The sequence below is a fragment of the Arachis hypogaea genome, chromosome 4 (genome assembly GCF_003086295.3).
Source record: "Arachis hypogaea cultivar Tifrunner chromosome 4, arahy.Tifrunner.gnm2.J5K5, whole genome shotgun sequence".
Classification (NCBI taxonomy): domain Eukaryota; kingdom Viridiplantae; phylum Streptophyta; class Magnoliopsida; order Fabales; family Fabaceae; genus Arachis; species Arachis hypogaea.
Genome location: NC_092039.1, coordinates 121594379 through 121609965, shown reverse-complemented (window position 1 = coordinate 121609965; position 15587 = coordinate 121594379). Strand labels below are relative to the sequence as shown.

Below are 15587 nucleotides of genomic sequence, written 5' to 3'. Positions count from 1 at the left end.
GCATCTTTGAAGCGGAGTAGTACCTGAATTATTTTGGGTTTCCAGTTTGTATATATGTATATATGTGTACTTAGCTTGCTCTCCAAGAAACTTGATTATTTTGTTCCTCATAGAGGTTACAGGAGAGCTAGGGTCCTATTTCTGTATTTTGGGTGTTTGGGATACTTATGTATATATATGTAAATATTCTCCAGCCAGCCTTGGCTTCGCAGGCTGAGTCAGGAGCTAGTTTCACTGTATTATTGGCACTCTAGTTACTCTTTCGCTTATTCCTATCCTTACTTTTAGGTTTCTTAGCACGCAAGTAATCCTATTTCTTGAGCGTTGCACTTTTTATTTTGCGATTTTGTTTTTTCCGTTTTTCAAGGCTCTTAGTATATTATCTCTTTTCACTATTATATGTAAATATTTTCTGATTAGGTCCGTAACACCACACTACCTCTGTTCTACGATTTAAGCGTAAAACTCTGTGTAGTAGGGTGTTACAGTAGGCGGCGATGGGCTCAGCAACAACGATGATGAGAGCTGAGGTTTTTTGTGAATAACCGAAGAAGAAGAAGACTCTAGATGAGGATAATTAGGTTTCTCTTGCATGGCTATAGAGTATGGACTGATGCTGTGAACCATCCTAAAAGGTGTTTATATGTATATATATGGGACGGGTACACCCTAAACCCGACAATGCCATGTCCTAAGCAAAATTTGCCCCTATTCGAGTTAAGTTATTATCCTCCACAACCGGTTATAGACGGGTCGAGTATTTGCGTAATCGGGTACTCCTGCCAAATCTAACTATGTATTGATGCTCTATTTATTAAGGATTTATCGCTAGCCAATGGATTGCTAATTTGCTATACATACAAGACAAGATTCTAATTCTTAATAGTTATTTAAGCGGACAAATGAGATGATTACTCAACAAACTCAAATTAATTAAAACAAATACTAATTATTTTTAATATTTTAATATTAAAAATTATGATAATTTAATTTTAATTATAACTTTATAAATATTTAATTACTATATATATTTTATTTAATTTTTTAATCAAATTTTTTATATAATTTTATATATTATTCCGTACAGGTATGAAAATATACACTAGTCTATAATTTTTGGTATTCAAATTTTTGTTTAATATACAAATTTATCAAGTGCCCTCGTCTATCAGTTGTTCATGTGAGGGGAAAAAAATTAAAAAAATATATAAATTTTTCATAGGTATTATATGAAATTTAATTATTGTAATTTATTTATTTATTAAGTATATTTTAATAGAAATTAAAAAATAATAGTTATAAATGTAATAATTATAATATATTTACATATAAATTTAATAATTATAATAAATATATTATTTATTAATTAATTTTAATAATTTAAATTAATTTAATTACTATAAATATATTCCCATATTTTGGCATAAAAGTATAAAATTCTCATTCTCATAGGGTGAGATACTTAAAACTTATGAATAAAGATAAGAAAATTAAATAAGAAAAGCAGTTACAAAAAAAAATTGTAATAGGCAGATTAATAGATAAAAAAGACTTCTCTTTTTTTATTTAAAGTTAATTACTAATTCGATATTCAAAGAATTCAAGCGTTTGCTAAATATTTTTAAAAAATACAATAAAAATAATAAAAAATATTATATTTTTTTATAAATAATAAAAAAATTTATTTAATAAACAATTTATTTATTTAATCCGAATTTTTACAAAAATATTTGAATAAATATTTAAAAAACATACAAAAGAATTTAAAACAAAATTTAATTTCGATATTTTTTAATTTTTAAAATAATATGGTAATAAAATATTTTTTAAATTCATTTGATATAAAATTACTAAAATTTAAGCATAATTTTTTTTTAGTAATGCTTACAAAAAAATTATATCAAAATCTGATTTTTAAAATTTTTTAAAAATATATATTTAATATCTACTTCATTTTATAGCATTTTTAAATTTTTTGAGAGTGTATTTGTTATTAACCATTTTTTTTCTTATTTTTATGATTGACATGAACTTTCTGGTAATTGTTTACTCTTCCATTTAGCATCATCTGCGTGTTCGGTGTTCGGTGTTCGGCGAATGGTTCAAAGATACAGTGTCTGTGTGTGCCTAGCAAGTGTTTGTGAAAATGTCCCACAGACAGAAAATGCCGTGCAGACGTGCAGGGTCCATCAATGAGAACTTTGTATACTCTGGTCTTCGGGACTAAACCCTGCTTTCTTACTCGGTTCAGTAGTATTTCTTCCTGATACAGTTTCTCAGCTTTGCAATAACACAGTAGCACGATTCTTCCCAAAAACCCTTTCATTATATCTACCTTCTTTCTTATCCCACGATCTATTTATGCTTGCCTTCTCCTTTTAATACCTCTGTTCTTCACCTGCCAGCTGTGTATACAATTCACATTCTTTTCTCCCCTGCAACTTCAATGCTATTCACCTTCTGGAACAATTCACAATTCACATTCGCCTCCATTGATATTTCTTTAGTTCCCTTACTCAGTCCTACGCTGTTCTCACACCCTCACCCTTTCGAAAGCCCAAAATCCCAACCTCACCACACCCCTCTTCAGATAGTAAGTGTATCTAAAGAGCATTAGTAAAATTAATTCCTTTGTGTTCGTTTCTACTTACTTTTGCTCGTAATTAATTTCCTATTTAACTGCTTTATTATTTTCCTTTTGTTTTACTTTTTAATTTATGCACTCATGATGATTAAGTTGGTCCAAAATAATGAAAGTATTTAGACTGAATTGGTAGCTACTGGATTGAGTGGATTCTTCTTTCTTATTTAACAAGAGTTTCTTTTGCAATGCATTGACTTGGCTCTTGATGTATGATTTATCGAAATTGATTTGGCAATTAATCCTCCTCCTCTTTTTTTTCAGTTCACATTGGCTTGAGTGGGTGCAGCAAACATGAGTGAAGCTGGTGCTGATCTCTTGCAACAGTTGGAGGATATCCTTGAATCCGACCCTCTAATGTAAGGTTTAATGATTTTATGAACTGAAAATTGATTTACTGGTTGCTATTTGTTAGTTGTTTGAGAAACTAATTAAGATTTAGGCCATTTAGTAGAGAGCTTCTGCTAGGTATCTAGATACAAATGTCTAGTTTTATGTTTCAATATTGGTGGTTAATGTTGTTCTCTTGTCATAGTTGCTTGACCTAACAATATCGTTTTGTCTTTGTCTAACATTTTTACTTGAGCTTGTGGATCCAGTGATGAGGTGGGATTTATTCATCCATCTCAGTTTGACTTGCTAAATGAAGAATCAGGCATTTCCGGCAATTCATCTGATGAAGCTATCTCTCAGGCAACAAAAAGGACAGCAAGCTCTGAGGGATGTTCCAAGCAAAAGAACAAAAACTTTTGGAACAAAGATCATAAATTGGGAATTTCAACTTCTATTCTTCTCCCACTATACAAAGCTGCTAAACTAGCGTTTATGACTGCATTTAAACAATACAAGATGTGTGGCGATCAATCTAATGAAGTTGGGAATTGTTTACCTGCCTCTTCATCATGCGATGATCTTCAAAGTATACTTATGAGACACAGCAGGTCACTTCTGCTGCTAAGTTGCGATTTTATGACAGCATGGAATTGCAGGTTCTCCGCTTGCCTATTGTTCATTTTATTCTCAGCGTCATATACATGTCTAAGCCAGTGTCATAAGTTAGAACATTGGCATCAATATTATTCATCTACTTATATAGACTTTATTTGTTTGTAAACATGTTCCCAAAAAGTTCCAGTTTCAATTGACCACTTGTTTTTTAATAAAACCATCCTCCTTGAGTCATATCATGTGTACATTGAAACTTACATTCTAGACTTGATGAGGAAAAAAAATCAGCTTTGGAAAAATATGTTATGCAATTGATATTTTACCGCAAAATGTTTTTGTATGCATATTGCAGAAAGTTAGTAGTTTCCAAGGAGAAGCAGCACTCCATGTTGTTGGATGAACTTCATCTGTCTGCGCTCGTACTTTCACATTCACCCAAAAGTGAACAAGCTTGGAATCATAGGTACTGCATGTACATTTCTTCTTATGACTAGTCCCAATCCATAAATTGATAATGTTTCTTAGATGGAAAAAATACATTTGTTTGAATCTTGACTTGATTAATCCTGAGGTCTTACAACTGATATTTCTAGGCGGTGGGTCATCAAGTCAATGTCCGCACATTGTTCAAATTTCAAAGATCTTTTGAGAAAAGAATCTGAGCTGGTGGAAAAAATAGCTGAGGTCTAAATTCACTACACAAACTGCATACTATTAAATTTGAAAGACTTTATATCTTCCGTTTCCATAATAGAGGGCATGCTTGCTCAAGAGAAGGACAATTTCTCTTGCTTCCCCCTGTACTTATGTTTGTGGTTGTCCAACATGAGGCATACTATGATATGAGACTCCATTGTAGTTTTGGTCTACACTCTACATTAGATGTTTTTTTGTCCTTGGTTCTAATTTGGCACTTAACCCTGTTTCTTTGTAAATATGGAATCATCTGCTAGGCACATTCTCTTACAAAAAAGGAAAAGAGAGTAAGATCCATGGATTGTCTTATCATGTTCTGTATGCATGCACCTTTTGTTTGCCAGAGAGAGTGCATATAGGATGAAGCGTTCTTATTTTTGTTTTGAATATCTATTAATTTTCATCTCTACTCCTTCATTTTCAGAGGTCGAAAATGAATTATCGTGCATGGAATCACCGCTGCTGGTTAATTTCGTATATGGCTAGAGATCAGGTTGAATTTTATATGATTTTATTTTATATTCTTAATGTATTTATTTATTTAACCTATGATGTCATTAATATTTCCTTGTGGTACCTGAATGAAATCTGTGCCCATATAGGTGCTACATGAGCTGAAGAAATCAAGAAGCTGGGCTGCAATGCATGTTGCTGATAATTGTTGTTTTCATTATCGCAGTGTAAGTTTTGACTAACCAGCCTGAATATGAATTTATTTCAAATGAATTATAAACCTTTGAATAAGGAGACTTACTTTTTATGCCTTTAATGAGCTTGAGATTTGCACTTAAGGAAATCATATTTTCCATCATGTTGCAGCGGCTATTGCTTAAGATTATGGAGGAATCAAGTGGTTCTGAGAAAAATGTGTCTTCTGGTAACAAGACTGATATCAACCAGGCTTGGAAGGTAGATTTTGCATAATCTATTTATCCATGCTCAAAGTAGTTCTTTAAGTATGTGATAGTTTGATTTGACAGGATGAGCTTGACTGGAATGAGACATTGATAAGACGCTATGTGGGAAGAGAGGTTGGTGTTCTTGGCCTGTGACAAATTAGCGAGTAGTTGACCAAATAATTCCTGGATCAGCTGAAACTTCTATAAATACATGTCATGTGATAACTGATTAGTCAGTGCACATTTGGATATTATTTTTGTTCTAATTTAATAGCTTTTCAAAGTTCTTGTTGCTTGTGGTTTCCTGAATTTCTGTTACCTACACCCTCTCTTTACAAACTTATGTGCACACGTCTGGTTCCCCTATTTTGAGAAACCTATAAAATTTCTATCCTTTACAAAAGTAAGCATATAGAGCATTACATACCGCTTTTGAATGGGTTTGTCATATATCCGTTATATTTTCTTAAATGGATTTTACCAAACAAATATAGTTATGGTAAGGTTATCTTTTCCCAGGAAAATAGTCATTATCATACAAGTTCTTCAATTGTATTTAAGGGGTTCTCCCAAGTCTGACCTTGAATGCTATTTTCTACTGATTGGCCTAGAATTCTCTATCACTTATGATGTTGAGTGTTGCTCATGTTAAACAGGCTCTATGGCTTCATCGTCGCTTCCTTTCCATGTACTGGATAAATAATTTTCTTTCTGATTCTGGTGGTACATCCTACAATTCCAAGCAGACGAACAGAAATTCTAACTACTTTGATCCCTTCCTGGAGAATGAATTGTGTCTCATTGACTCCTGCATAACTGTTGAGGACAATGAATTTGCTGATTTTGAAGCGCAAGCAGTGTATGCTGCTAGTTACATGCTGTGGTTGAAAGTGGTATGTGGATATTGTTACCATTATTAGATGTCAGATTTTTTTTGAGTGACTGCTCTGCTGGATTGCCTTCTCAATTTTCCTTATGTTTGTTTTCAGCAAGTTCCTGAGCCATTGGGAAATGATCTCCGAGCGAAGATAAGAGCAATGGATCTGAAGAGCTTGCTGGATAACTCAAACCAAGAGAGGTTCTCACTTTTCAATCACTTTTTGAGCTAAATGGGAGCATTTGTGCTTTTTGAGGGGGAGGTAGATATTATTAATGATTCTAACAATAAGTTTCTTTTACCTTACTATTTTTGTTATGATGATACTGTGTAATCTATAAATATATATTAACTTGATTTTCCATGAATGGTGACACTAGCAAGAGAATGCTGTAAAGTATCATGTCATCACTAAACGAGAAAAGGTTCAGATAATCAGATCTTATATGAATTTCATTAGATAACAATTGGTGTTTATTTCATTTATTTTCCTCAGTTCATTTTACTATGTTATTAATTACATAAGAAGTTACCCTCGAACAAAGGAGAGCAGTTGAAACTTGAAGAAATAGGATTATGTTCAATCTCTAATGGAAACATTATTGAAGTAAATGCCATAATCTGAAACATAACAATGCCACAAAATACAACGGATATGAAGAAGATGCCACTTGAGAGCTGAATTGGTCTTATACTGTGTAATGACTGTTGATTGCATCCACATCTAAACCCTTTAGCTTGCCCATTGTTTCCACTCTTCCTTTCAGAGTGTGAAGCTCTCTCATCCTATATCAATATTCGAAAAGAAAATAAAGATGATAATTTGAATGCATGCAATTAAGTAAGAGGTTGATCACTTAGCCAGTGTTTAGTATGTATCTTAGTACAGAAACTACAGAAATAGGAGATAGAGACAAGACAAAAACATCTTTATCCGTTAACCTACTGTCCCTTGTTTTGAGGTGGACTACAAATTGGTAATATTTTGTTCCAAAACAGACAATTTTTTTGGTTTTTATATGTTCTATTCTCTAAAACAAATTTCTTTTAGTGTCTCCATATTTTCTATCCCAAGACAGTTACTTATAAAACATTTTTGTAAATCTAAATGATGCTGACCTTGCTATTTCTGCACGCCTCTTGGCCTCGTCAGCTAGTGTATTTATTTCCCTGAAAGTGTGCTTCTCAACTTTCATGTCAGCAGACTGGAGACCATGTAAGGTTCTCTGCTCAGCAGCCCATTGAGCTTCACGAGCTTCTCTACCAAAGTCATTTTTGTTGATAAATGCAGTCTGTTTAGTTGCATTAACAAATCGTTAGTAAACTGAATATGCGGTTATAACTGCTCTGGAGGACGCAATAAATGTGCTCTAGGAGCATGCAAGTATTTCTCATCAGTTTTTAGTCTTAAGATTGTTAGGAATCATCTAGTCATGTAGTATATGTGCATATGAACAACAGGTACTCAAAATCCACTAGACTAAACTAATTTGACTTGGAATAGATTAGTTTACCATAGATTATTTATTTATTTTTATTTTATTCACTAAGATTGTGCAAGTTTATTGGTACTTACATGTTTGTCTACCACCAAATTCCAAGCTCTTCCGCTTAATGCATAACGAACAGCAAACTTTATAGGATCCAAAAATAAGTAAGTTATAATAGAGTAGACCCAGATGATTCCCGTCCAACCCCACCCTATGGCTTTGATTCCTGCTAGCTCCCAAGAGAGAAGGGCAGATACAATAGTTGCAATCTACAGAGGATATAGAAGTGATTAGGATCATTGACATAAAAAATAAAATCAGGGCAATGTTTGGTTTTTATTGTCATCTCCTCTTATTTTCAGTATTTTGTAAAACAAAATGTGAAAATAAAAAATAGAATTATGCTATTAATTTCTTTTTCAAAATTCTAAACATAAAACATTGAAGACAAAAATAAGAGATGAAAGTAAAAACCAAATTGACTCTTAGGCTTTGTACTGAGGGGGATAAAATATGAAAAGTACCAGTTGAGCTATAACAAAAGCGATCATAAGCAAAACACCGGGTCTTTCTGTATAGGACCATCCCCTTGAGCGAGTCACAAAAATTAAGGCTTGACTAATTATACTGACTTGAAGATATATAGCAGCTCCTAGCATTTTACTCTCTTCATGAGTAGGTGGACCATGAAGATCTCCGTGGAGATGTCTCACATCAAAATGGTTCTGTAGCACAGTGATTTCCTTTGTCATATAATTTGATGTCACTACAAACAAATGATTAAGCTAGAGGGAAGATGCTTACAGGAAAAAAGTGAGTTTTATATGCTGCCCAGAAGAATATCACTGTCATTAGAGCCAGATAACCTCCTAGGACAATCCCAGTTGCAAAAATCTCACTCAGCTTCCAACTATCAGGACTTGGAGAAGGCTTAACCCTATCTTTAGATATTGTCATGATGGTACCTATTAGCAAGTCAGGGGTCAAGCGAAAGAATATAAACTCTTGAAGAAGATACACACACATGCACGCATGCACACACACAATGAAAATTTGTCCTACTAAAATAAATAAGTTATATGGATTAGACAACTTCATGGTTTCATATTCTAAACAAAACCATGAAAAGGTAATGATATTTGAAAGTAACTAATGTTACTATAACTGTAGAGAAGACCTTCAAATAATGCATTTTAAATATGGTATTTGAGAGCAGATAGTAATACCATCGTTGAGAATGGCTATGACAAGAACCATAAAGGGAGGAAAGTTAAATTCCCAAATGCATGTGAGTAACATAAAGCCAACCTGCAACCCAAAATAAACTGAAAATGAGAAGGAAAGAAAATGATGGCTTGATCATGCTAAATTCTCCATATATGCACTTATAACTTACCACAATACGGATGGTGATAGATACAGCATATATCTGCAAAATAAAAATAAAATAAGGCTTTGAATTTTTCGTTACAACAAGGACTATTGCAATATTTTATTAATATTTTCATAGTTGGGGGATTACTGTGTAGTTTTTCATTCTTTGGAAAATTGCACGGCTAGTTAAAACAGCACTTATGATCACACTCAACCCAGGTTCTGTTAGAACTATGTCAGAGGCACTTCTTGCAGCGTCTGTGGCATCTGCTACAGCGATACCTATGTCGGCTATCTTCAAAGCTGGTGCATCATTCACTCCATCACCAGTCATCCCACAAATGTGCTTTCTAGCTTGTAACCTCTTCACAATCTCATATTTGTGCTCTGAGGGAACATATATAATCAGAAAATAGACAAGAATTTGGAATAGAGCTTTTCTGTGATTGCTATTATACTTACCAGGAAAGACACCAGCGAAACCATCTGCATTCTCTATAAGATCATCAACGGGAACAGAAGCAAAATTATCTTTGCTTTCTCCTAGCAGCGACGAAGAAGGATACATGTTAGAGCCCATTCCAAGACGCCTTCCTGTTTCCTTAGCAATTGCAAGCTGATCACCTGTAAGGGTATTTTTTTTTTCAAGATTATGAGATGTGATCCGTTTCCCTTCTTGGTTACTAACAATTAATTCCTGAGACAAATTTCTGGAGGTAAAATCTCTCACTAGTAGTCATTAACTATCACAAAACTCTGTTAGGATCCAATTAATGAGTTAGTTAGAGAAGTTAGTCATCATAAATAAGGGATAGGATGAATTAGTTAGGGTGTCTTCAATCATTTGTTGAGATTAGTCTCATGGGAGAGTTTGAGACAGATTCTCAAATTAAGATTTCATTTGTATACTGTTCAGTTGATTTGGGAATAATATCACTGCCTGCTACATTCTCTATCCTTTCTTGATACCAGATCTAACAACTCCTTAGTTCCATGTGAACTATAACATTTATGTAGCATATAAAAATTAGTATTTACATCATACTAAAAAAATAGTACAAAAATTTGACACATACCAGTGATCATTTTGACACTCACACCAAGATTAAGAGCTCTTCTGATTGTTTCAGCGCTATCGTGGCGGGGAGGATCAAATAGAGGGAGTAGGCCGACAAATTCCCACGGACCCCCTAAACTTTCTTTGGTTCCCTCAGGTACTTCCTAAATAAAAAGAATTATTTTTGCTAAGATATAGTAATACAATAACACGCATGAGAGTGAAAGATTCATAAAAATATATCTACCTGGTGGGCAACAGCCAGTGAGCGAAGGCCACGTTCGGCAAATTTGTCTATAATTGCATGTACCCTCTGTGCAATTTCTGACTTGTTATGTGCAAGGTTGAGAATCTACGCAATACATGATATGATTTAAATAATGTTCAAATATGTTGCTGTTGTTGGTAGCATAGTCATTTAAAGTCATAATGTAGTTTATTCTACCTGCTCTGGTGCACCTTTGCTAACCCTGTGCATCTTACCAGCAGCATCGGTGTATGTAAGTGCGGTTCTTTTATCTGTTGGATTGAATGGAAGGAAGTGAATTTCAGTTATTCCAGCTCGTGCCTTGCAAGATAAAGGCGGGAAAAAATCAGTATATTCTCTAAAGTTTGACTGCAGAAATTGTATGGTGAAATGTTATCTTGAAAAATTCTACAATTATATTTATGGAAAATTTCTATATGTCAATAGAGGATACGAATAACATGTCATCTTTAATATTTGCTAAACATGGTATTCAATTTGAAGAGCAACTCGGAAAAATGATGGATTATTGTCAGTAAGGCATCGGTTTTATTTTTTAATTTTGTCAAATGATTCGAAGATGATCCAAAGGAGTAACCAGGTTGGTAGTTGAAATAGTACCTCCTTTGGGTCTGCTAACATAGATACAATTGCACAATCAATTGCATCTTGGTTCTCTAGCCTTGATGCCCTTGCAGCCATAAGTACAACCATGTCCTGATTAACTCCATCAGCAAAGACCTGCCAGATATTGATCATTGTTGGAAAAAGAAGAAGGCAGGTTAGTATTTTGAAAACCCATGAATGGCTTGTATAGACAATGGAGTTACTCTTTGTCTTTCCATTATTGTCTTTCTTTAAGAAATTATCTTCTTTACATTTAACTATGTTTCAAAATTTTAGGATAAATGAGTTACCAAACCTCAATAAGATTCTTGTCCACTGTAAGCTTGTTGAGTGTTAATGTGCCTGTTTTATCACTGCATAGGACATCCATTCCGGCCATTTCTTCAATTGCAGTCATTCTCTTTGTTATAGCACCCTGCAAAGATTTATATCATTAGTACCTAACCTATAATCATTAGATAATAACTTTTATCATTAAAGGATAACAATTAGGCCCTGTTTGGTAACTGCATCAAGACAAAAATATAGATACACTGAGTACAAACCTATTTGAAGGAGATAGATACAGAAACAGAAAAGATGTTTCTATCTAGGAACAAAATATGCCTGATTTTCTATGTAGTCTCTGTCTTGGTGTTTCTATATCTTAGTTCTGAGGCACTTAAGCATAACATTACATTCCTTCCTATATAGCTCAACAAAATGTTTGAATCAATAAACTAAATGTAACCTGCTGAGACAGTTTGTGTGAACCAATAGCCATTGTAACTGAAAGGACAGTTGGCATTGCAATAGGAATTCCGCCAATCAGTAACACAAGGAGGTTATCAATACCAACTCGGTATTTCCTTTGCTGCGGGCCATATATCACTATGATTTCAATGAGCATCCCAATAGCAATGGAACAGATGCAGAAGTTCCCAATAGATTGCAAAACCTGTAACAAGATCATGGCAAGATTTAATTTCAGGGTAAGGCATAGAAAACATTGACTAACATAAGATGATAGAGATGATATATGTTTCTGTATGTGGACCTTCTGGAAATGTCCAACATGTGTGGTGTTTTCCACAAGATGCGCCGCCTTTCCAAAGAATGTGTGAACTCCAGTTGCAATAACTACTGCTTCAATTTCTCCTTGCTTGCATGTTGAACCAGAATATACTCCATCTCCAGGATGTTTTGAAACAGGAAGTGACTCTCCAGTAAGAGCAGACTGGAATCAAAACATACTTATTGAACAATATGCTGATAAATCATACTAAGGATTTTAGGTTGAGGTATCCAATACATTTATATGATCTAGTAGTTAATTTCTTTTTCATATGTAATAATAGTTCCTTCTTCTGGTTGCAGAAAAATATGTTCAGATAAATTCTATACATATTTATCTGATGTTGGTCATTTCCAGCTAAAACCTTGATACTTAGGATTTAAGGTTTAAGGTATGTGTTAATAATAGTAATAAATTTTTTGTGGATTTTACCTGATCGATCTTCAAAGGATCTCCTTCAAGGAGACGTGCGTCGGCAGGAATGATGTCACCTAGCTTGATGCTGATTATATCTCCAGGAACCAACACAGATGCATCTTCTTCGCTCCATTTTCCATCACGGAGTACCTATAAATTCAAAGGAAAAGGAAACCAGAAACGTTACATGATAGCTAACAAGTTAGGAAAAAAATAAGGAAAGAAGAAACTTGGAGAATAGAATAATAAACCTTTGCTTTTGGGGCCAATCTTGCCATGAGTGCTGCTGCTGCATTACCAGCATTGTTTTCTTCTATGAAACTGATTGTGGAGTTTACAAGTAGCAGTATAACAATGCCGGTAAAATCTTGATAATCCCAACCTTCTCCCTGTAGAATTATGTTGTTTTTACTAAGCTTATTGGAAGATTAGATGAAAATGAAAAGCAAACTCTTGCAAGAAAAAAAACTAAGTAAATGGAAACTTTCATGTTTCAACAATAACTTCATAACCTCTTAGTCATTTGACACTTATAAATGCTTAAAAAAATCTATAAATATATGTATATTTTGTGTACATGTTCCACCATTTAAAAAATTTGGTATTTTGATCTTTAAATTTGTGTCATGTCATGTTCATATTAGTATCAATGCTTTATAGAATTAAGAAAGAAAAAAAGGTTGTAAAAGTGATAAGATAAAATAATTTTTACATTTGCGAAATCTATAATTATATTAACTTGTTTTCATCAATCTAACCACCAAAGTTCATGGAAAAGAATTAAGGAATAGAAGAGTCACCCCTCCATGAGCCATGGCAATGGCCATGATAGCAGCAGCTTCCATGACCCATGACAATGGATTCCACATAAAGCCCAAAAACTTGAGTATTTTACTTTCCTGCAGAGTCATAAAAGATATAAGTGAAAAATTAATATAAAGTGATTTAAGTACTAAAAGATTCGGCTTTTTTTTTTTGTTTATGGTATCCCTCAACTCGACAGGCCAAAGACTAATCCATCACGGATCTGAACTCCATTTAAGGGTTTACTATTGGCCAATGAGTTGCTATATGTACAAGACGGGATTCAAACCCACAACACTTGCTTAAACGGACGAGTGAATTGATCACTCGATCAATCCAAATTGGTTAAAAGATTCAGCTTTATTCTGTGATTAACCTTCTTTTCTTCAAGCTTGTTGTGTCCAAACAAGTCTAGCCTCTCTTTCACTTGATCAGAGGTTAGTCCTTCTTTTGTGCATTTTAGATTTTCAAAGACTTCCTCTATGGGTATGTTCTCCTACATAGCACACATATTTAGTTTAGTAAATATATAATAATGCATTAATTAATTATTCTCTTCTTTTTCAACACAAGACAAAATTATCATAAGAGAAATAATGTTTCAAGTTTTTTAAATTTTTAAAATAATTAATTTTAGTTAATGTAATATTTGACACTTTTTCAACTACATGTACTATAAAGATACTGGTATCCCATAATTGTGAAAAGTACCATAATAATTCCCAAAAATCATACCTTATTTTTTTTCAAAGAAAAGAGACAATATAAACAACTAAATCAGAAATTAAATAGAACTTAAATTTTTCATATTATAAATTTCAACATACCAGATCAACTTGTTCCCTTATAATTGCTTCAAGTTCCATGGCTTTCTCCTGAATTCTCTTCCTTTTCTCTCTCTTTTTTTCCCCTTTTTACCTTGGAGTGATTATTTCCCCTCTTTTTTTCTGAAGCTATAGATTATACCGCCTTCCTAGCAAAAGAATATGAACTTCTGAACCCTGAATAGAAGTTACAATAATGGTTAAATGATGAACTACTATGCTAGCAAAACAAAAAAATGTAAGCTATGGCATCAAAGTAAGTGTCTTTTTAGAATTTAGATTACAGAACTCAACATTATATCCATATTTACAAATTCATTTCACATGCTTTTAACTTCTAAAGTCTAAATCCAGAACCCACAAGACTTTATGGACTAAGAAATTTTGTTACTATATAGAATAAGAAAAATATTTGTTACACTTATTTTATTTTATATAGAACAATAAGATAATTCACCAATCATTTACCGTTGTATGTAATAATGTGAACTTTATTAAAATTCAATCAAATGGTAAATGATGGATAAATCATTATATTACGACATTCCATAGATAAAATGAATGAGTTTAATTAAGGGATCAACTTTCTCTGGAAAAATTTTTAAATTATTTTTTTTTTAATTTTAAATTCTAAATTTTAAACCCTAAATACTAAATTTTATATTCTAAACTCAACTCCAAATCTTTCAAAAAAAAAAATAACAAAACAAGTTTACCAAAAAAAAATTGACTAATTAAATTAGTTTCCTAGCAGAAGTAATTCTTGATCACTTATGTGCAATTTCATTTAATATTAAACAAGCTGATGTAATTTGTACACTAATTTCTTAAAGTGCATTCATACATATGATGATGATAATGTTCAAAGTAAAAACTCACGTCGAGTTATTTTCATGTGAAATTGATAGTTGAAAACCGTTAGATGATGATTTAGTCAAACTTGTCAAATCATCTAATGATTCTCAATGCAAATATCAACTTTACATAAAGACAACTGCATATGAGTTTTCACCGATATTCAAACCTAAAACTTCATGCATACTATTTAAATTTCTCAATGCAACGAGCCTACCTAAGAATTTCTCTCGCTTGCATCGAAGTTGAGACCTCTTCAAACAAAATATATAATTCTCGATTATTACTCATATAAACCATAACCAAATTCTCTTTAAGATCATGGTTCTAGGGTTTTGCAAGAATGTAACATATATTTATATTTGTAGAAACCTCAAAGAGAAAATGAGTTATAATTAATGTGAAGCAAAGCGCCAACTATGAAAAAGAACAAACCACAATAGAATGACAAAAACAATATAAACATACAATGCAACGTAACCATAGTTTACATCAAATGTTCCCGCCGGCCATCATGACTTCAATTTTTCTATCTATGGAAAAAGTAACGAAGCTGCTATGCTTAATTACTTATTATGTATCATTGCCTTATTCAAATGATTACATGCCATTATGATTATTATTGTTTATTAGTTAATTTATTGTTCTTAGATAGGTATAAATGTATAATAAGGATTTAATTTGTATGTACTTTTAAGGATAAAGAAGCATTACGTAGGTGTGCATATTCTATAGTGGCCATGATTATTTTGACTAGAATATCTCTGAAATTTCGGC

The 15587-nt window shown here is 32.9% G+C and overlaps 2 protein-coding genes across 3 annotated transcripts; one reads left to right on the top strand and one right to left on the bottom strand.

Moving 5' to 3' along the window:
• Positions 1-1960: 1960 nt before the first annotated feature.
• Positions 1961-6528, top strand: LOC112797703 (uncharacterized). The gene is made up of 11 exons (XM_025840771.2): positions 1961-2593; positions 2906-3000; positions 3241-3630; positions 3942-4052; positions 4183-4273; positions 4710-4778; positions 4888-4965; positions 5105-5194; positions 5266-5316; positions 5841-6077; positions 6174-6528. Exons 2-11 carry the CDS (start codon positions 2936-2938, stop codon positions 6291-6293), a joined length of 1302 nt encoding a protein of 433 aa, XP_025696556.1. The 5' UTR covers positions 1961-2593; positions 2906-2935; the 3' UTR covers positions 6294-6528.
• On the bottom strand, positions 6521-14125 carry LOC112795345 (plasma membrane ATPase 1). 2 transcript variants are annotated; one of them, XM_072236162.1, is made up of 21 exons: positions 13959-14125; positions 13508-13627; positions 13128-13226; positions 12579-12716; positions 12343-12477; positions 11854-12072; positions 11587-11793; positions 11152-11271; positions 10851-10970; positions 10428-10550; positions 10230-10334; positions 10002-10146; positions 9388-9549; positions 9074-9312; positions 8948-8980; positions 8778-8859; positions 8356-8516; positions 8076-8276; positions 7638-7820; positions 7181-7353; positions 6521-6847 (listed from the first exon to the last, which is right to left on the bottom strand). In XM_072236162.1, the coding sequence occupies exons 1-21, from the start codon at positions 13995-13997 to the stop codon at positions 6751-6753; spliced, it is 2901 nt and encodes a 966-aa protein (XP_072092263.1). In that variant the 5' UTR covers positions 13998-14125; the 3' UTR covers positions 6521-6750. The 2 variants fall into 2 exon arrangements, with proteins under 2 accessions (XP_072092263.1, XP_072092262.1); XM_072236161.1 differs by having other exon boundaries at positions 11893-12072; positions 13959-14006.
• Between the last annotated feature and the right edge of the window lie 1462 nt (positions 14126-15587).